We start from the raw sequence: 21,121 nt of genomic DNA, 5'->3' as shown, positions 1-21,121 counted from the left end.
TCATTGTGGCTGGTGGAGATACTGGTCCCTCTCTTGCCGGTGAAAGCAGTACAGCTCTCCTGGAGTTTGAGAGCTGTCTCCTGCAGCATCTGAGCATCTGCACAATTACTGTCCTCCATGGATCTGGCAAGAATTTTCTGACACTGTTGCTGCTGCTGTTGTGATCCTACTTCTGTTTTTATATTGTTAGCTTTTTGTATCCATGTTCTTACCCTTCACTACCTTGTCTTCCAGTGTTTTCCTAAAGGAAAACATTACTTTTGCTACATGTTTAGTTATTTGAGCCCTTCTTAAGTGATTAATCAATGAAATTTTCAGCACCTTACCTTTCATATAGCAACCTAGAAGACAGAGAAATGTCTGATCATGGTATTTTTATTACAGTGTTTAATATAACAGTCAGAGGAAATAAGTGGTGCCCCTGATAAGCTGAAATTCCTATTACAGATGATTTCGATAGGAGATAGTTTGATACTTTTTATGGTAGCAGCTTTTTCCCTGTCTAGTACATATAGGTCACTACTACTGTCTGGTGCATGTAGGTCATAGAGATAGGAAGTAAATATGGAACAGCAGCAACAGCAAGGACTGCACAAGTGGCTGGTCTCCATTTGAGATCAGTTATGATCACCAGATCAGGGATGTTCTCCTCTCTTTTGGGGCAGAGACTGAAGCTGCATGCCCACTTGGTACAGCACTGCTCATGTTGTGTCATTCTCTGTGCTTATCTGCTAGTGCCTGATAAGGCTTGGCCTTTATTCCCATCCATTATTTTACAGGCGATCCCATCTCCTTTATGGCTTTCACTGTCTCTCTGACTAGCTCTCTTTTCTTGGCCTTCTGCAACTTCTCTGAGGACTGAGTTCCCAAGTAAAACTCAATAATGTATCTAGTGAGCCAAAGTAGTGGCATGCTCTGTCTGGTCTCCTTAAATAACCTGTTGCACAAGCCTGCAGTAAACTCTCCTTCAGTTGTTACTGCAGAGAACACTACAAATCTGGCACGAGTGCTTTTAGAGAGAAGTCCCCTGTGCATGTATGCTAGCACATTACCCAGAACACTGAAGTTGTGACCTGAGGCACTACTGCTCACTATTTGGCACATAAATTAATAAAAATCTTTCTTCCATATATCAAGATGTATAACCTTGGTGCCTGTTCTTCCCTTCTGCATCAAGACTTTCACCAACCCACTCATTCTTCCTTCGTAGGTTCTCTTTCCCTTCATTACTAGAGTTGTACTATCTTCCTCCTAAAATAATGCAATATCATTCTTCTTCCTTATGGTTCCTGTCTCTAATATTGCTTACATTGTCTGGTGCACACATGCATGTGAATTCATCTTTACTTGCCTGTTTTCTCACCATTTCAATATCCTTAGCCATCACAACACTTCCATCTTTTTGTATCCACTCTGAGCTCCCCATCCTTCACAAAACTCCATCATGCTTTTTAATACTTCAAAAGCTCCACTCATTTGCATCCTGCCTCTTGAAGGCCTCTGTCCTCCCTGAGCTATGTCCTCCCCTGTGCTCTTTGTCATATTTCTGGCTTTTCTCTTAAAGATAATTAATGACTTTCTTATTCCCATTCTCTGCTGATCCTGTCCTATCCCAAGAAGACTATTCTAAAACTCACCCAACAAACTTATTTCTTCTGCACAGGACTTTCTGGCTGAAATGATCTTCCCCAAAGAAGCCTCATCTATCCTGAGAACCTGCATGCTATTCTAAAATCCATTTAAATACAGGACAATTCTACTTTCTTTTAAAAAAAAATTTGTAATTCATTATTTGCCATATGAATTCCTGACTAAACAATTGCTTTCTGAGTTTTTGCTTCATTGGTATTTTACCTCTTTCTCTCAAGTACTTCACAGAAATCACCGACCATCACCATCTCTGAAAAACCAAGCACATGTATGTAACTGTCCTGTGCTGCAGTCTCTTAACAAATATGCACACACTGTTTCACCCATTCTTGTTGTGTACAAAATGACATGGCTGTGCTTAGCTGCTGCTTGCCTTTAACTCAGCTGAGCTGGAAGTTCTGGTGCAGCCTGAAGAACTTGGCTCTTGCCAAGTCCTCTTTTAAGCCCCACCTTTCATTTGCCCTTAGCACCTCCATCCATTTGATACCTGATGGTGCTGCTGCCCCTCTGCCACGTATCAGGTGAACTCTGCCAGCTGTTTGGTTATCCTCTCACCTGCTTCACCTGCCAGATTAGGGGTCAGAGAGAAAATAAGGAATGATGTGGAAGAATTTGCTGTCTTATTACATGCAGCAGCCCAGTGCAGCTGAATTCTACCTCTCTCATGTATGGTGTGCAGGTTGTGGGTAACTTACGCCTGACCTGATGTACACCCCTGTCACACAGCTGGAGGAGCTGGTGTCACCTGTGGCAATTGTGAGAAGCCATCAGTGGCACACAGCAACACGCACAGGGAGCAGGATCCGCTCATAAGGGTCTGCGAGTGAAGTTTTGGTAAAAGGTTTACTTTGTGTTGAAATGAAACACTGCTATTATTATTATTATTGATTTTTTTTTTTTTTTTTAACAGCACACAACCTGTAACTTATATTTTGTAAAGAATTTCAGACACCTAGGGAGGTTAGTGTAAGTATTACAATAACTTGGAAAGGATTAATTGAGAATGCACACGATTTTGTGAGGTGTTAGGTCATGATTAAATACTCTTTACTGTGTAGTCACATTTTATTACAACTTACATATGTTCGGAACACTGATAGAAAAGAAAGCATGTCACCTATTTACAATCACTACACATTTACATTATATTATTTACAGATAATGAATCTAGTAACATATATAAGCAGAAAATATAGCAAATATCAATATGAAACTGTACAGGGCTTAATCTCATGTCCTTTACTATAGTTGCATTTCACTGTAATAATAAATACAGTTCTATATTTACACATTTTACTTTAAAAATCTATTAAATGAATTTTAACAATTTCAAGTTTAAAATATCTGATCAAAATATTTCAAACATGCTTATAAAAATAAGACACAAAGCTTTTAGGACCTTCTGCAAGCTAAAAAAGTTCTGATAAAAGAAGCTTCAACTAGTTTTTAGAATTATAACATTATTTTGCTTCTCAAATTTCTTTACAAACTTCTTAAATATAGCAAGCTGAAAGGAACCTCACTGACATTAAGCAGAGCAGCACAGATGGACCCCAGTTAAATTAAAGCTAAGTAAACATGGTAATAGGTATTGTGCAATGGTTGACTGATCCTCTGTTTAATCCAAAGTGGTTTCAGGCATCGTTTTTGCAGCTGTGTGCTGCACTGCTTCTAAAGCCACAACAGATAAAGGATTAAGATAAGTACCCAGCTGACTTTATCATACATAATTTCAGAATTGGTTCATTTTTTTCCCTGAAGGATGAACATGTCAGCCAAAGTCAACTGATGCCATCTGTTACTGAAAAACTAAAAATATGCCAGTGTGAATGGACAAGAAAATTAAGGCATATGCATAGTTGGCAGCAAATTCTTCATTGTGAAAATCCATCCTTGGAGTCTCAGGAAGTTTTATATACAGAAACAGATGAACAACAGAGATCATCTGTAACGAATTTCCTTAATTGCTGAGCCTAGCCTAACCTTCCTAATATTAAAAAAATTAGTCTCATTCACCTGGAGGTTGAGTGGTCATTAACTGAGCAGTGAATACTGGGTTATTAAATGTTACTTCTCAGGGAGTTCTTTTTAACAACAAAAATAGGTAAATTTGTGCATTTTTCTGTCTTAAACGATCAGCCTGCTTACACAAAAGGTGCCAGCTCTGAGAAAAGAATACTGGAATATCCCCTGATGGCTTGGATGAGGTCAAAGAATTACATTCTAGGTGGCTCTGTTGTCTGAGATATTTTAACAGTAGACTTGGCAAAGACCTGAAGTCTCTTCTTTCTAACTAGGATTCTTCTGATGTGTAAACATACATGCCTCGATTCAGCAAAGTATTAACATATTTAAAGTCAGAGAACTCTGTTAACCTAATCAAGCCTTTACTTAACTAAAGCCATCAGAAGTCCCTGAATTTCAACAGCTACTCCAGTATCTTTTTTGGCAATATATCCAATATGAATGTAGAGATTTTTGGTGACAGTATTTTCACTAGCTAATGACCATCTCTGTCAACTATTTTCACCTTTATTCCTATACTGCAATATGCCTAATATCAATATCCAGTTGACCATACCAGATTTTTCTCCTCTCAGATGAGTAGTCCTCTGCCTTCAAACTTCTGTATTGCAGAAGCAGCTACTTATAAACGCTGATCAAATAATTTATTTCTTAAGTTCTTTTAAATTTATGACATTCATACCCTCTCCAATTTCACAATATTCTTTACAACATGTGAATGCTATAAGCATTTGAAATATCCCGGGAGTGCTTGCATCAGTGCTAAGAACGCAGATTACACAATCTCTTCACTCCTACTTGATCTTGCCTTAGCTAAGGATATTGGCTATCCTTATCCAAAAGGACACAGTAACCTCTAAATCTTAACTGACTAGATACTATGAACTAGCAGCTTTCTAGAATCACTCTGTCTGATTCATGAGACAGAGATCATGCCATGAGCAGGATTACAGTTTTTGTTCCTAGACAAATTACCTTAAATGAACGTTTCTGTCTGAGTGTCTTTGGTGTCCTTTAATAGTTCTCAGCATGCCAATTTTTTTATATTGATGACTTTCTATGTAGTAATTTCCACCTTCAGATTAAATGAGTCATCTGCCAATTTTATCAAAGTAATTCTGGGAGTAATTTTACTGGCATGAAAGCAATTCAGGACCAAACTGTGCAGAACCTCATTAGAAAAATACTCATGTGACAATGCCTTGCCATTTACAATTATATTTTAAATGCTTAACAGGGTTTTGATTAACTTCTTTCACATCATGTTAATTTTTTAGCTTCTGCTGACAATTAAAAATGTTTTGTCAAGTTAGAAGACTTCCGAACCCCAAACCCAATGCCAGTTAAACCATTTAATCAGCTTTATCAAACATGGAACATCATCAAAGGGTATTCTGCAGAAACCTTTAGGACTTGACCAGGACGACTCTTCCGCTTAGATACTTTGCTGAACAAAGGCCAAACACAGATGCTTATAAAAAACAATCATGGCACTGAAAAACTATAATTAAAGCCAAATTGCAATAAACAGGGAAAAATAACCCAACCTCTGAAAACATCAGGTGATGCTTTGAAAAAATGTTACAAATTTAATATGCTATTTTTGTTCTTGACCAACTTGATGTCCTTTCTGAGTAGTGCCACTTTAAAAGAGAGCAGCTGATACAACTGCACAAACTTCAGCAGCTTTCATTTCCTCTCTTTATTTCAGCATTTTGGGAGCAGGCTGAGCAGGCTCAAGTACTGGATTTTAGGCCTGCTGCAAGTTTTGTCATCAGCTGTTTTCTGAGATGTGTCAATAATTTAGAGGCACTCTCTACACTCATACGCACACATCCACGCTTACTTTTGGGATTGAAAATTTTGTAAACAGAGGTATTTTCTGTACTGTTTCTGCAACTAGCGACAGGGAACAAATGCAACTGACGAAAGGTTGCAGCCTTCTGTCATTTGATAAGTGGGTGGCATTAGCGAACTGCTGGTGGGCATGTCATATGATATGCTGGCACTAGTGAAGGTTACCAGTGCCTGTGTTGAGTCACAAGATTGTTTTTCTATGTCTTCTGAATTCACAGAGATCAGACTAGCATGTTTTGATCTCCTCCATATCAAAGTTTGCTTTCGCAGACTTCCCAAATCCTCCTTAAAATGTGGATTGAAAAGTATATAAAGCAGTGGGTTTAGACATGCTGGCAGTGGGACAATCACTAGAAGTATTGACTTAATCACTTCTGGGCTGATAAAAGTGAGGTTTAATAAGGAGGAAAAAGATAAGAAGGCCACAGGGCAATAAAGAATGCAATTAGTAAAAAGTAGCAAGGCTATATGTTTGACCATAGAGCAATCCCAAATGTTGTCTAGTTCTCCCTTTTCTAAACTACAGTAGAGCTTTGTATAAGCAACAGTCATTACCAGAAAGCAAAGGGAGTTCAGCAATACCAGTGCTACCATGTAGCCCATAGCAGTGGACTCGCCGAACGGGAGTGGCAAACAAAGCGGAGAAACCCCATACTCACTTCCAGTGAGAAGAGGTATCACCGCAATGATTAGTGCCAACATAAAGCAAAAGAAAATGGCAATTTTTACACTAGCAATGGAGGATTTTGTTTCAAACTTTGTAGCATGCTTTACAGAGAATGCACGTTCGAGCGCAGCTAGGGTAAGGAGGAATATGGAAGCCTCTGAAGCAAAAATGGAGAGAAGGCCAGTTATTTGGCAACCAATTCCACTTTCCCACTGTGCTCCATACCGAGCAAAGCTACCAAAAGTGGATGCATCCACACTAGCCAGTACTCCGCTTGCCAGACCCATCAGGGCATTTACAATGGCTATTAAACCAATCAAAAGTTTTATGGAGGACATATACAATGGAGATCTGAAAACTGTAGCAGACACCAATGCATTGCAAATAAAGGTCAAACCCACTATGGTCCACACTCCAATTCTGATCAGCCAGCTACCAAAGAGATGGTCACAGGGTTTGAAGGGACCTGAAATGCCAAAATAAAAAGGGTAAGGGAAGCCCATGTAAACAAAACCCCTTGTGTTTTCTAAGACACTAAAGTTCATCCTTCTTGCAGATTCTCAGCACAACCAAAGAATGAATTTTAGTCTAAAAAGGGAGCTGGAACTTTACTCTTTCTTTGGAATAATCTGAGACCTTGATAACATGCTGCTAAACGTGTGATGCATATTGACTCATGTGCACATGAGTCTTTGCCCCTCATGCACGAGTCTTTGTCCTTCAACACGAGTAGTCTGTGGGTTTCTTTGTGTGCCTGGCAGTACTCCTGCAATGCAAATGTCAGCTCTTGTAGTTTAAGAAATGCTGTGATATTTGTCAGTGTGTGAAAAAAGCTGAAAATGTTACCTCTCACTAAATTAAAACAGGTTCCTAATGAGTCCTGGTGAAGCGTGATGTAATGGATACAGACAGGATTACTTTGTCTACCTTATAAAATGCCATTACACAGTCTAAGAAAATTGTGTCTCTCTTTGCGTTTGGGAGTGCTGCCTTTTTGGATCTCCTGTGTCTGAAGTCAGGTCATTCTGACTGAAGTTTGCTATCATTCTCATAGAATTAAGGTGCATATGCTGTGCAGTTGAAGCTGACTGCCCTGTGGTCAGAGAAAAATTACATGTCTTGGTATGAGCCAGGGGAGCAAGCCCCTCACAGTAGCCTGGGCTTTTCCATGAAGACATAAACCCTGCAGCTGGAATGACAAACCTATAACCATGGCTGTTGCCATTAAGTAAGCATAAGGATCTATTGTGTCAGTTTACAAGTTTTTCTAAGATACTGTTTGAAAAATCCAAGCTAAAATTTCTCTCTTTACCTTGATGACAGCAATGTCTTAATGAACCCAGAACTTATATTTAGGCCTTTGGAGAATATGTGACAGTCAAATAACTCTTCTTTGGCTTCCTGCCTTTTTTATTCCTCTTTATATAACTTTAAAAAATTACTATTAGTTACTGTTGCAAACAAGAATCATAGCTTAAAACGAATGCTGAAGTACAAGTTATCAGTTGGGGTTTTCTTGTTCATGTTTCTCAATGAAAGAATGGCTAGTGAAAACATTTGCTGAATCAAACAACCAAAACTTATGACCATGACTGGCTATAATCTACAAAGAAAATGACAGTGCTGGGTGTCCTTTGTGAGGGACTGTGCACATCAGTGCAGTAGTATTTGGTATTTCCTAGACATAGAACTAAACTGTGTGTTGTTCAAGTTGCTCATGTGTGTTGAGAAGAATGACTTTAGCTCTGCAAAAGACTGAGAGAACAAAGATTCTGCTGCCGTTACAATCTGTATCTTAGAACAAGAGTCTTTCCTCTCTCATTTTCTTGACTGGGTATCGATTCTGGTTAAGAGTGGTCTAGAGTAAGGATCTGCTTGGTGACTGGGCCAAACTTTTACTACATGCATACAGGAATATAGTGGCTGAACAGTCTTCTGGAATTCAATGCAAAACTGCATATTATTGTGCAATGTATTTGTATTACACTCATCAAATTACTGCACATCATGTTGCTATCCTAGTACCTGATTCACAGCTTGTTCTGCATCTCGAATATCTACTAACACTGTCCTTGAATTCCTATCTGTCTGGCAGTTTCATACCTGGGGAAGGTGAACATTGCACTGAATGGTGAGATTTCAAATCTTCTTCAAAGTCAAGAAAAAAGTCCTCAAAATCACGTTCATCTATTGGGGAGAAAGAAATGTTACTGTAATTTTCAGGTAAAGTTTTTTTTAGTAAAAGTTGCAAAAATGCCTGTGGTATTTAAGACCTGTTCTTGTCAGTTTGCCTGCCAAACTGTGAGCAGAAGCAGGCATATGCCTACTTGGTTTTGAATTACTGTACTCGAGATTACGTTAAAAGTTGGCATCTTCACTTCTCTGAAAATAATCACTTACAGGTACATTCTCTATTGCCTAATTTGCAGTGTGATGACTGCCTAGGAAGGAGTTTAAAATATGAATTCTGCTGTTGTACCATCCTACTAAGAATCAAGCAGGTGTCATGGGTTGGCACAGTTTTGTTTCTAGTTATGGAGAAATGTGGAATGTATTTCCTGGTCAGGACCTGGGAATTGCTTTTGAAAGGGCAGGGACCTATCAGAAGGTTAGCTGGAATATTGGCCTCTGTTTTGACCACTAAAAATATCAAATGCGACTTTGCGAAGTATCCACATAAAACCCCCTGATTTCCTGCAGGTCAGCCTCTTTCCCTTTGGCCAGAGAGACAGGTAACATCATACAGCAGCCAGGGGTCGGCCGGGCCCCGCTGCCCTGGCCGGGGCGGGCTGAGCCGGGCCCAGAGGAGCGGCCCTGGCCGGGCTGTGCCTCGGGCCCGTCTGCTGCCAGCACGGGGCCGGGCAGGCTCTGCCGGCCGGGCCCTGATACCAGCTGCGGGCCTGGCTGGGCCGGGGCCCACCCCGATTTACACTGAGGGGTGGGGAAAAAAGGCATTTATGATCCTGCCTGGTTTTTTTTTTTTTTATTCTGGACTGCCCTGGTACTCTGATCTCTGATGTTTCTGCTTGAGTTCTTTCCCCAGTTCTTTCCACCAGCACGGCCTTGAAAATCATAACACCATGAGCTGCAGCGGGAGAGAAAAAGACTGCAGATATAACCCTTTCCTGGCAAAATGAAGCTTCCAAGGCCTAACCCTTCCCTGAGAGAGAAAAGAAAGGGACAGAGAGAACATAGAGAAGAAACAGCATGAAGTCAGTGGAGCAAGAGTGAAAAAACTATTGGGACAGGGTTGATGAGTTTGTCATTCCATTCTTACTGAGCCATGGAAATGAACTTTATATGTAGATTATCCCTTTAAATCATGGAAAAGATATGCATTTGGGGAGATGATTGTTAAGATTTGTATGTGGATTTGAGCAAAGGTGTTTGTGATGGACTAAGTGATATTAATCCCATAAGATGCTTGAACAGAGATAGAGATGAGAAGCCCTGTGAGCCAGTGAAGAAGTGAGAAGATATCTCTGTACCTTGAGATGAAGAATCCTTTGCCTTTGGAGTAATTAATCTTTAAAAGGTGACATCTGAATATTCAAAAGTCTAAGACCCATGACCCAAAAGCAGCTTAGGAGACTGCTAATGGGATGGGTCACGAAAGCAGATTTCCCCAGGTGGCTGTTTTCGTGACAGTTAAAACCCACAAGAGAACTGTTCTAGGTTGTCAGTGGGATCCATGACTCTAAGAGAAACTCCTCTCCTAAAGATTGGTCAAAGACTGTTTTCAAATGGTGAAACTGACTGAAAATCACAAGTTTTGTCTCTTTATCACAGAATCACAGAATTTTTTAGGTTGGAAGAGACCTTCAAGATCATTGAGTCCAACCCATCTCTAATACCTCAACTAGACCATGACACCAAGTGCCACATCCAGTCTTTTTTTAAACACTTCTAGGGATGGTGACTCCACCACCTCCCCAGGCAAGCCACTCCAGTACTTTATCACTCTTCCAGTGAAAAACTTTTCCCTAATATCCAGCCTATATTTCCCTTGTTGCAGCTTGAGACTGTGTCCTCTTGTTCTGTCTGTTGTTGCCTGAAGAAAGAGACCAACCCCCAGCTGACCACAGCCACCCTTCAGGCAGTTGTAGAGAGTGATCAGGTCACCTCTGAGTCTCCTTTTCTCCAGGCTAAACAACCCCAGCTCCCTCAGTCATTCCTCACAGGGTTTGTGTTCCAAGCCCCTCACCAGCCTCGTTGCCTCCTCTGGACACGCTCAAGCATCTCAACGTCCTTCCTAAACTGAGGGGCCCAGAACTGGACACAGCGCTCAAGGTGTGGCCTCACCAGTGCAGAGTACAAGGGAATAATGACCTCCCTGTTCCTGCTGGCCACACCATTCCTGATCCAGGCCAGGATGCCATTGGCCCTCTTGGCCACCTGGGCACACTGCTGGCTCATGTTCAGCTGCTGTCACCAGTACCCCCAGGTCCCTTTCCTCCTGGGCACTGTCCAGCCACACCATCCCCAGCCTATAATGTTGCAGGGAGTTATTGCAGCCAAAGTGCAGGACTCGACACTTGGACTTACTAAACTTCATCCTATTGGACTATGCCCATCCATCCAGCTGTTCCAGGTCTTTCTGCAAAGCCCTTCATCCTTCCAACAGGTTGACACACGCTCCCAGCTTAGTGTCATATGCAAATTTACTAATGAAAGACTCCATGCCTTCATCCATGTCATCAATAAAAATATTGAACAGAACTGGCCCCAGCACAGACCCCAGAGGGACACCACTGGTGCCTGGCTGCCAGCTGGATGCAGCACCGTTCACCACTGCTCTCTGGGCCCAGCCATCCAGCCAGTTCCTAACCCAGCGAAGAGTGTTCCTGTCCAAGCCACGAGCTGCCAGCTTATTTAGGAGTATGCTGTGGGAGACAGTGTCAAAGGCTTTGCTGAAGTCCAAATAGACAACATCCACAGCCAAATAGACAACATCCTGCATCCACCAGGCGGGTCACCTGGTCATAAAAGGAGATCAGGTTGGTCAAACATGACCTACCTCTCCTAAATCCACCCTGCCCATCCTGTAAGTTCTGTGTGATGGCAATTAATATAAACTGTTCCATTATTTTGCCAGGTACTGAGGTCAGACAGACTGGTCTATAATTACCAGGATCCTCCTTTGCACCCTTTTTGTGAATGGGTATCACATTGGCCAGCTTCCAGTCGTCCAGAACCTCACCAGTGAGCCAAGACTGATGGTGGATGATGGAGAGTGGTTTAGCAAGCTCATCTGCCAGCTCTCTCATCACTCTGGGATGGATCCCGTCTGGTCCCATGGATTTATGGATATCTGGGTATTTCAGTAGTTCTCTGACTGCCACCTCTTTGATAATGAGGGGACCATTCTGCTCCCTGACACCATCTACCAGCACAGGAGGACAGTTGTCTTGAAGGCAAGTCGTCTCCTCACTAAAAACTGAGGCAAAGTAGTCATTAAGCACTTCTGCCTTCTCCTCATCTGCAGATATTAAGTTCCCTCCCTTGTCCAGTAAAGAACAAAGGTTGGTCTTACCCTTCCTTTTAGCATTAATATATTTGTAAAAACATTTTTTATTATCCTTTACAGAAGTTGCCATTCTAAGTTTGAACTGAGCTTTGGCCTCCCTAATTTTTTTCCTACATGCTTTAGCAGCTCCCTTAAATACCTCCCGAGAGACCTGACCCCCCTTCCAAAGCTGATACATCCTCTTTTTATTCCTAAGTTCCTCCAAAACCTCCTTGCTCATCCAGGCTGGACGTTTACCCTGTCGACTTACCTTTCAGCACACAGGGACAGTCTGTTCCTGTGCCCTCAGAATCTCTGTTTTGAGGCAAGCCCAGCTTTCCTGAACTCTTGTTTTTAAGGGCTGCTTCCCAAGGGATGCTCTGAATAAGTCTCCTAAACAGGCCAAAGTCTGCCCTCTGGAAGTCCAATGCAAGAGTTTTACTGGTGCTCCTCCTGACTTCACCAAATATTGAGAACTCTATTATTTCATGATCACTTTGCCCCAAGTGACCTCCAACCACCACATCTCCCACCAGTCCATCTCTATTTGCAAACAGCAGATCTAACATGTTGTTTTGTAGGAAAGTTAACAGTTTGTAAGGGGAGGGAAGAGTATTTTTGGAGTTTCATTCTATTTTGTTTTATTTTTTTGCCCAACTTTCTTTTTCCATTCTTTTAGTGAGTGTTAATAAAACTATTTATTTATTTTTAAGCTTGAGCCTGCTTTGCTTTTCTCCTAATCTCTCGCCCACAGAAAAAGAATAAACACTAAGACCACTACAATAAATTTGGCAACCAGAATTTGGCGAGCGTGAAACCACTACATTAATTAATGTTTCCACCCAGGAAAATTGAATCAAAACCATTATATCAGGTTTTCTGTGTTCCTTATGTCATCACTAGCTTCTTGCTGAATTCTGAGACCTACTGGTTTGCAGGAGTAGAGATAGCACAGAAAGTAACAGGGTGGTGTAAATGTATGTGTACACCTACATAACAGATCAAGTAACGGAGAACACATGCACTCTCTGGTGACTGTGATAATGTGCATAGATTGGGGAAGGAGAGGCTGGAGAGCAGCCCCACAGAAAGGGACCTGGTGGCCTGGTCCATGGCAAGTTGAATGTGACTCAGCAGTGCCCTGGCAACCAGGAGGGTCAGCCCTGTCCTGGGGGTATCAGGCACAGCATCGCCAACCAGGCAAGGGAGGGGATTGTCTTGCTCTGCTCTGAGCTGGGGCAGCCTCGCCTCGAGTGCTGGGGGCAGGTTTGGGTGCCACAATATATGAAAGATATAAAGCTAAAGATATTAGAGAGCCTCCAAAGGAGGGCTACAATGATGGTGAGGGGCCTTGAGGGGAAGTGGTAGGAGGAGCTGAGGTTATTTGCTTTGTTCAGTCTGAAGAAGAGGAGACTGAGGGGAGTCCTCATTCGAACCTTCAACATCCTTACAAGGGGAAGCAGAGGGGCAAGTACCAAACTCTTCCTCTCATGACCAGGGACAGGACTTGAGGAAATGACATGAAGCTGAGACAGGAGAGATTTAGGTTGGATATCAAGAGAAAGTTCTTCACCCAGAGGGTGGCTGGGCACTGAACAGGCTCCACAGGAAAGTGGTCAGAGCACCAAGCCCATCAAAGATGAAGAAATGTTTGGACAATAGTCTCAGACTATTCTTGGGGCTGCCCTGAGCAGAGTCAGGGAGTTGAACTTGATGATCCTTGTGGGTGCCTTCCAACACAGCTTATTCTACAATTCTACGATTCTATGAAAAAATGTGCCAAAGTAGCCACATATTTTGGCTGTTACTCATCCTGAAGTGTGTGGGTAAGCCTAGGATGTGTTCCATTCTGAGGCTGGCAAGAAACTACATCTTTTCTGGCCTGCTCTTGTATGGAGTTACATACCAGCTGAACCACCCTGGCTCTTATATAAAGGGAAGATTTAATTTACCACATTATTATAGCTATTATTTGGATGAAAAGATGAATGCGTAAGTGAGTGAGATTTTTGAATGGCAGACCTAAAATAATGAGTTTGCTAAGCACAGGAATACTTAAATAACATATTATTGAGCAAGAGACAGGGAGAGGCCACCTCTGTGACTGCAAAGATTATTGGATTTTTTTAAAATCAGAAGTTGATCACAGCCTTCCGGTAGTCTTAAAAGCCTAAGATGATGGTTACCTTGAATTTGTAACAGTCCAGCATCCTTTCTATGAAAGTCATCAATGCTGCTATTATCATCTTTGTTCCATTGGCTGGAGATTCTGTAGTGGTTCTCACAAGCTCCAAAGGCACAGCATTGATAGGCATAAGGCATTTCCATAACCCTGCAGAAGAAAGAATAAGGCAGCATTCCATGATACTGGTTAAGCACTGGAGTTACTGGACTGTACTGCTCCTATAGAGTTAACACAAAGGAAATAGTATAAATATACACAACCAAAAGTAAAAACAACTCTAGGTAAAAATCAGTCCTGATAATACAAAATGAGGATTAGCAAATAAAATTCCTCATTGGAAATGCAGGTGTTTTCTAGGCCAACTTCAGAAAAGGCATACTGAAGTTTTCTTATGTGTTTTCATAGGAGACATGAAAGTGAGAGATCTATGTCTTGCTATTGAGTGAATGTTACTCAGAGCTGTATTTCTGTTTTTATGATTTTCAATGATTTTTCTGTGTAAATCAATGGTTTCTCCATCAGTTACTTTCTTAATGGTCTCTCTCTCTCTCTCTTTTTTTTTTTTTTTTTTTTAAAAAAAAAAAAAAAAAAAAAAAAAAAAAGCAGCACATCCAAAGATCACAACCTGCCTACCAGGCAAAAACAAAACACTTCCCAAACTGAATTTCTCCACTTCAGGGAGAACGAGATATTTTGGAAACCAAGTTTTATTCACCTCTTTCCACATTCAACTCATTTCACAGTAAGATGGAAAAAAGAAGACTGTTTCTTGTGCAGAAGATCAAGAAAGCAAGTGTTCTAAACCAAAAGGTGAGTGAATCAGGCACTGTGTGTCAAATGTCACTGAGAGAAAGGTTTTGCTTTATTAATTGTCTTAAAACTGAGAACAGTCATTGCAGGACACAGGATACTAACTAAATTCTTTTAAGTTCACTGTTATTCCTAAAACATAACAATATATGCCAGTGAGTTCCAACAATTATAAAGGCTCCTGTTGTCAGAAAATTGCACATTTCTGGTAAACTGTGAATTTAATTCCTTTGGGCATGTGCAAATTCTGAGGGAGCACAGAACTATCTGAGTTCTATAGACTATTTTGGTTCCACAGATATATTCTATGCTTTGGAAGTAGAGCTATTTAATTTGCATAGTTCACCAACACAGTAAAACCTAACAACTCACCTTAATTCCAAAAGCCCAATAAACCAAAAAGTTCAAAGATAAAGAGGTGATTAGAAGTTATTCTGAATTAACTTAAAAGGAATAAATTAGAACTAGATCCTCCTATCAGATTACTTTCGACATGTTAGTCATGTAAATTAACAAAATGAGTGTAATAAGTAATAAGCAACCTCCAACCCCCTGGGAAATCTGCAAAGAAATCAAGCTGAATCAGGCCCAGTGCCAACAGGACTTAAACTTGTGCACTAGCCAAAAGTTTGGTACAAAGGGGAACAAATGGAATCTTAAGTTCTAAAGTGATTTTTTAAATTAGTGCATGGTGGGGCATTTAGATTCTAAAACCTTACATTTCTGTTGGAAATTAACCACAGTAATCTGTACCCTTGTACCCAATACAAAATTTTTAGGGTACTCAATAGAAGTTCAAGATAACCAAGATCTAACTGTCAAGCAACCTCAGGCAAGCAGATTTAAATATTTAATTTCTAACTCATTCATCTGCATGCCATCTTTTAACATAAGAAGAGTATATTGATTAAACATTTTTGAACACATTTCCCAGAAGCCCTTCTTAAATAAACTATTATTAAACCCATTGATTACTAGACTAGCCCATAGCTAATCATCTGGAATAAAAGCTATCCCAATCCCCAAAGAGCAATTACCTTCTTTTTTGGAACAACAAAAAAAAATCATCAAAAGTAACACTGACAGTTCTGCCAGGTGATCCCTGCAACTTGTGACTTCAGACCTTTGGAAGGACATTGATATAGCTGGGGGAATGAAGAGTTAGTGGATATTTTAGGCACAAGAGACTGACAGAAATGTATTCTATTTTCTGATTATTCCAACAGCTCTATGACAGATTTCCAGATGTTCTTGGGCTTCTCCCAGCCTGCTGGCCTGTCCTATGCTGGAAATGTGGACTTCCCACATTGTACTGGTCTGCAGCTTTGATGATGTTTAGGAAAACATCCATGGCTTTTAAAAGATATTTAAAGAGCAAGATTCCCATTTCTTATCCTCTCTGTACTCTAAGCATCCATTTTTAAATCTGAACAGTTTATGCTTGTTTTTTCCCCCTAGCCTGTGTTATTAGGATATATATATAACTCTTAAATCAGCAAATGCTGCTTAATCTGTGTGCAAAAGCCCAACTCCACACAATGGCTGCAACTCAGACCACAGAAGACAAAACATACTTTTAAAGCAGGGAAATAAGTATCAGATCTTCCTGGTGACAGAGGAGTTTTTTCTCTTCTCACAAAAGCTCCATTTAGCACAAAAACCCCCCAAAAAGCCAAACAAAAAAAACCTCTCAGGTGTACAGTGCTGGAGGCAGTCCTTTTTATGGCTGGTGCTTATTTGATGTGGGCGATTAGATTTGGACTTTGTCAAATTAAACTCTCTTAGAAACACTGGCTAACTTTATTTTTATATACTCCTTATCTTACTAATGATATCTGTATCCTTGATAATTTTTCTTTTCCTTCTAGCAAGGAATGCCTCTTTTTTCTGTTTTCAGATTAAGCAGCAGAGAACACAAGGTCGTTCTCTCCCTCACAAAGGTGTGGAGTTAATGGTGAACAGGAAGGCACAGTTATGATGAATGGAGCAAAGCACTGAGTTCTTTTCAGCACTGAATCAAAGCATCAGATAAAGAAGGAAGGAGTGGCTGGCAGCCTGACTTTGCTCCCTCAAGGCTTGCTGTAATAGGCTGGGCTCAGCTCTGCAAAGTGTACTAGTGCTATTGCTGATGATGGGAAAGGGGATGCTCAGCTCTTCAATGAGTCTGCTTGGAAGAATTTAGATGAGTAGAAATTTTTTATACAGGAATTTGTCTTTAATGTAACCACTGGCTAGTTACAATTGCAAAGGATGAAATTTCATTTTGTTTTAGATCTCTGTTCAGGTTTAGTGCTTTGTGCATTATCTGTGCAGTGATCCTGTGTGAAATCCTGACCTTATTTGGATTTATGGTAAAAGTCATGCAGGCTGTAGGTCAGGATTTTACCCTATTCTCTCCTGACTGGGTATAATTTGTTCTTTCAGATGTTAATTAACTCTAGATATCATACTTTGAATACATTTTTAAAAACAATTAAGTTAGTTTGGCACATCCTTGTTAACAATTTGCCCAGATGAAATACACTGTACTTTCATTTGAGTAATGTACACAATTTTGTTGATGAGAAATTCATATAATTTTGAGAAAAGAATCTAAAAATCTTAGTTATACATAATTCAGTTGAATAATGGATTGTTCTAGGACTACTGCAGCACCTCTTATGCCTTTAAGTCATAGTATATGCATTATTATATATTTGCCAGGTTGGAGTAATCATTTTCTTGTGTTTACATTCTTTTAAAGAAACTTCAGTTGTTTTAGAACTGTCACCTGCCTCAGCATTTGGGCAAAGCCAGTGAAAGAAGAAAAAGTATGGTATAAGCTCAGTCTCAGCCAATCATGATTTTAACGGTACTTGCTCCTTGGCCTCTGAGAGTTATCTCAAGATCTCTAAAGTAAAAGAGGTTTAAGTCCTCTAGTACTTCGAATGTTAATGTTATAGTATCATGCACTTGATGAAGTCACTGCCTAATCTCTGTGACCAACTACCATTTTTGGGTTTTTTAAGACCTTTAAGGCATTGTTTTCTAACCTTGGAACCATTTTTTGCAGCTGTTATCTCAGTTTATAGCAACATGCCATCACAGAAGTGCTCTAGGGTGGATCCTTCAGAGCTGCACACAGAGCCTTAATCAGCTCCACACTTCTGTTCATCATCCCCTTATTGTTAACTCCAAACACTCCAGTCCTTTTTGTTAATGGTCACATCTTGAGCTGTCTGCCTGCTAGGACTCTCGGGCCATTTCCAGTGCACATCTAGTGCAACCATAAAGATGGACTCCCCATCTTTGCAGATACTCAAAAGCTGTTTGGATGTGGTCCTGGGCAATGGCCTCCAGGCGCTTCTGCCTGAGCAGGTGGTTAGACAAGACAGCCTCAAAGGTCCCTTGCAATCTCAACCACTCCGTGATTTTGTAACTATGTGTGCATTGTTTAGGGTTTTTTTATATTTTCTGATACCAAAACTTTACAGTAAAGCATGATGAAGTATATGTTGCACTTGGCATCTTCTAACTAAAATATAAAAATGAAAGAGAGTTAGGGGAAACTCCCAAATATCCTGTAGTCAGAGACAAAACCCTCTTTGCTGTGACCCCGCAATTAGTTTAGTTGGTTATAGCACGGTGCTAATAATGCCAAGGTCATGGGTTCAAGCTCCATCCAGGCCATGGTTATCCAGTGACTGGAAGAGCTGCAAATAATCTTTAGAGGACACTTCCTTCCTGCATCACAGAGGACCCACAGAAATTATTAGTATCAAAGTGTATTAGTAATACTTGCAAAGTATTATCTGATTCTTCATCAAAAAATTACAGAAAAATCATGTTCAAATAAAAGAGGTGAAATCTTTTGGTCTTTCAGCAGTATATTCTTCCCTTGTATTTGCTGTGTTCTCATTACATATAATGGGAGTTCTGTAAGCACAATCCAGTAGAAGAGGGACGTATCACTAAGCTGCCAGCAATATTGTTTTAACAGCTTTTGAAACATATCACCAGGAAGCAGATGTGGCTCGTACTAAGCAAGTACTGGGGTTAATATTTCAAAACCTTCATGGTTTCTTCAGTTGAAAGTGAGCATAATAAAATAAGTCTATCATTTTTATCATATTTGCTTTAGTTTTAATGGCACAGATCAAAGACTGACAATACGAAGTAACATACGTTACACACTGACACACCTTCCATTGCACATGAACACAAATGTGGCTTATTAGTTTTAATGATATACTCACTTGAGTTCTGGAAAATTTTCAGATGTTATCAAACTTTGTAGGGCATGATTTCCTGTTAATTTTAAATGAGTTAAACCATGTAGCCCCGTCACAGGAAAAGAGGACAAAAGGTTGGATGACACATCCCTGCGTAACAGCAAATAAAAATCAGCTTATGGTTTTCATTTTTTTTTCAGCGCTAGAAGTGTCACATTGAAAAAATAGGTTAAAGTTTTCTAACTCAATAAAAAATCACTGTAGTAAACAGAGGCCCCACTGAATGCAGAAAAGCTGCAGCACTGCTCAGGAGTACTCACCTTTATGTCTAGCAGAAAGCTAACAGTAACTACCAGCAGTTAGTTGGGTCTCTGTTCCCAAATTCTGTCTCAAAACATAGTGCCCATTTGGAGACGAGCAAATGAATTTAAAATCTTCTCCCTAGACTGTTTAAATTCCAATGAGCCAGAACAGCTTCCTATAGTTCAAGATTCAGTGGGATGCTACAGGGCATGGATGCCCTGAAATCTCCCCAAGGAGCAGGTCAGGTGTGTGGGGAAGATGTGCTTTTCAGGAAAGGACAGGTCTGGGCTGGAGCAAAGGGAGATGATATTTCTGAGCTGAAGTTTGTCTGAGTGGCTGAGGGGAGACAGAACAGTGCAGATAAACACAGATAGGGTAACTTAGGGAAAGTAAAACAGGTGAATGAAAAAGTGGTAAGTGATCAAGGAGATAAAGCAAAGTAGTGAAAGAGTGAGTTCAGAGGTACTGCTTTCTATTTTGCTCTCTCTCTCTCTCTCTCTGCCCCATTTATTCAATGAAGTCTTTTCAGTCCTCCTCACAGTTATCTACTCTGCAATACTTCAGATGGCCAACAGTCAAGGAGGAAGAGGCAGAGTCTGATGCAGTTGAAATGCTTTTAAGTCCAAGGTTGAAGCGGAGAGTATGGACTATACACTAAGGCCTAGGTATAAAATAAGGTATGTTGATGGACTGGGCTTCTACCTACCTGGTTCAGTGTGTGTTTTCTTGCACACAGCACCATTAAATACCAAAGGTGAAATTCGGGTCCTACTGAAATGGTAAAAATGACCACTGACTTGTGTTGGACCAAGGTTAGAGACTACCATTTGAGGAAACAGTGGTACACTGTGTTACTGTGTTTGTGTTCAAGGGGTTTTTTGTTTAACCCCCTTTGACTGTTGTATGTTATTGTCCAAAGCTACAATTCACTGCTCACCTCACAAAGTAGGTAAGTTCTGAGAAGGGCCCCAAAAGGGATATTATAGACAAGATTGTCTGTGTGGGCATATCTCAGTGCACCATTCAGAGGTCTCTGTGCATCAACAGAAATTAATACCTCTCCAAATTTAGGTTTAGCAGCTACCAGATTATCTGTGAGCAAATGCCCAGCATCATATTTTTGTGACAACCATGCAGCAAGATGACTCCAGAGAAATTTTTTTCACATCTTCCACATACACCCAATGCCTCCGGGATTCATATTAAAAAAGCATTACAGTGATAGCTGGAAGTAGGAAAAAAAAAATTGTAAGCATTGAGAACACAGCCTGCAAAACTGGCTGTTGATGTTTTGACCTCTAACTGCTCTGGCTGAACTTACTAAAGAAGAAAAACTATTTCATCAAATGAGGAACAATAAAATAAAGATGCATTCTGGAAAAAGTTTCTTATTTAATTTTTAATCCAGTTCCTGAGGCCTGGACACAACTAACAGGAAATATTCACTACTGCTACAGCAGATTAACTGCTAATAAATTGATGCACTGATAATCTTCATGGACCCCAAATCACTACACAGTGATGCAGCTTTGCTGTAATACCTACATGAATTGGGGAAGTGCAAGAAAGCAGACATTTAGATATGGATTCAACAGGCCAGATGATTAGAATAGAGAAACCCTCAATTTCTGCTCAGGCACCAAGTTATTAAACTTCTGTATGCTCTTGCAAGAAAAATGCAAAAACTGAATGTGTAAGATATTCAAATACTTACAGTTTGATCAGAGATGGTAGAGAGGAAAAGGCATTGGGGTGAATAATTTTAATTTTGTTCCAAGCTAAATCCCTACAAGAAAAGAGAGTAGAAAATTGCATACCCACTGAGTCAATATGGAAGTTTTCAAACACTTGATTAGGAGGCCCAAATATTAAAAAAGTATCAATTACATGCCAATATTTTCAATAAG

At 40.4% G+C, this 21,121-nt stretch overlaps 1 protein-coding gene across 1 annotated transcript in view; it reads right to left on the bottom strand.

Annotated features, from left to right (window-relative positions):
* Window positions 1–4,051: 4,051 nt before the first annotated feature.
* LGR5 (leucine rich repeat containing G protein-coupled receptor 5) overlaps window positions 4,052–21,121 on the bottom strand; it is a 100,236-nt gene continuing 83,166 nt past the window's right edge. Inside the window, exons 14-18 of the mRNA XM_040061939.2 lie at window positions 20,929–21,000; window positions 18,936–19,061; window positions 13,892–14,037; window positions 8,303–8,386; window positions 4,052–6,665 (exon numbers count right to left, since the gene is read on the bottom strand). Of these exons, the coding sequence (XP_039917873.1) occupies window positions 5,575–6,665; window positions 8,303–8,386; window positions 13,892–14,037; window positions 18,936–19,061; window positions 20,929–21,000 (1,519 nt within the window). The 3' untranslated portion in view covers window positions 4,052–5,574. The remainder of the gene's footprint in view (window positions 6,666–8,302; window positions 8,387–13,891; window positions 14,038–18,935; window positions 19,062–20,928; window positions 21,001–21,121) is intronic.

Source organism: Hirundo rustica, chromosome 4 (genome assembly GCF_015227805.2).
Source record: "Hirundo rustica isolate bHirRus1 chromosome 4, bHirRus1.pri.v3, whole genome shotgun sequence".
Classification (NCBI taxonomy): Eukaryota; Metazoa; Chordata; class Aves; order Passeriformes; family Hirundinidae; genus Hirundo; species Hirundo rustica.
The sequence above is the reverse complement of the archived record's forward strand: the minus strand, read 5'-3'. Positions and strand labels throughout refer to the sequence as shown.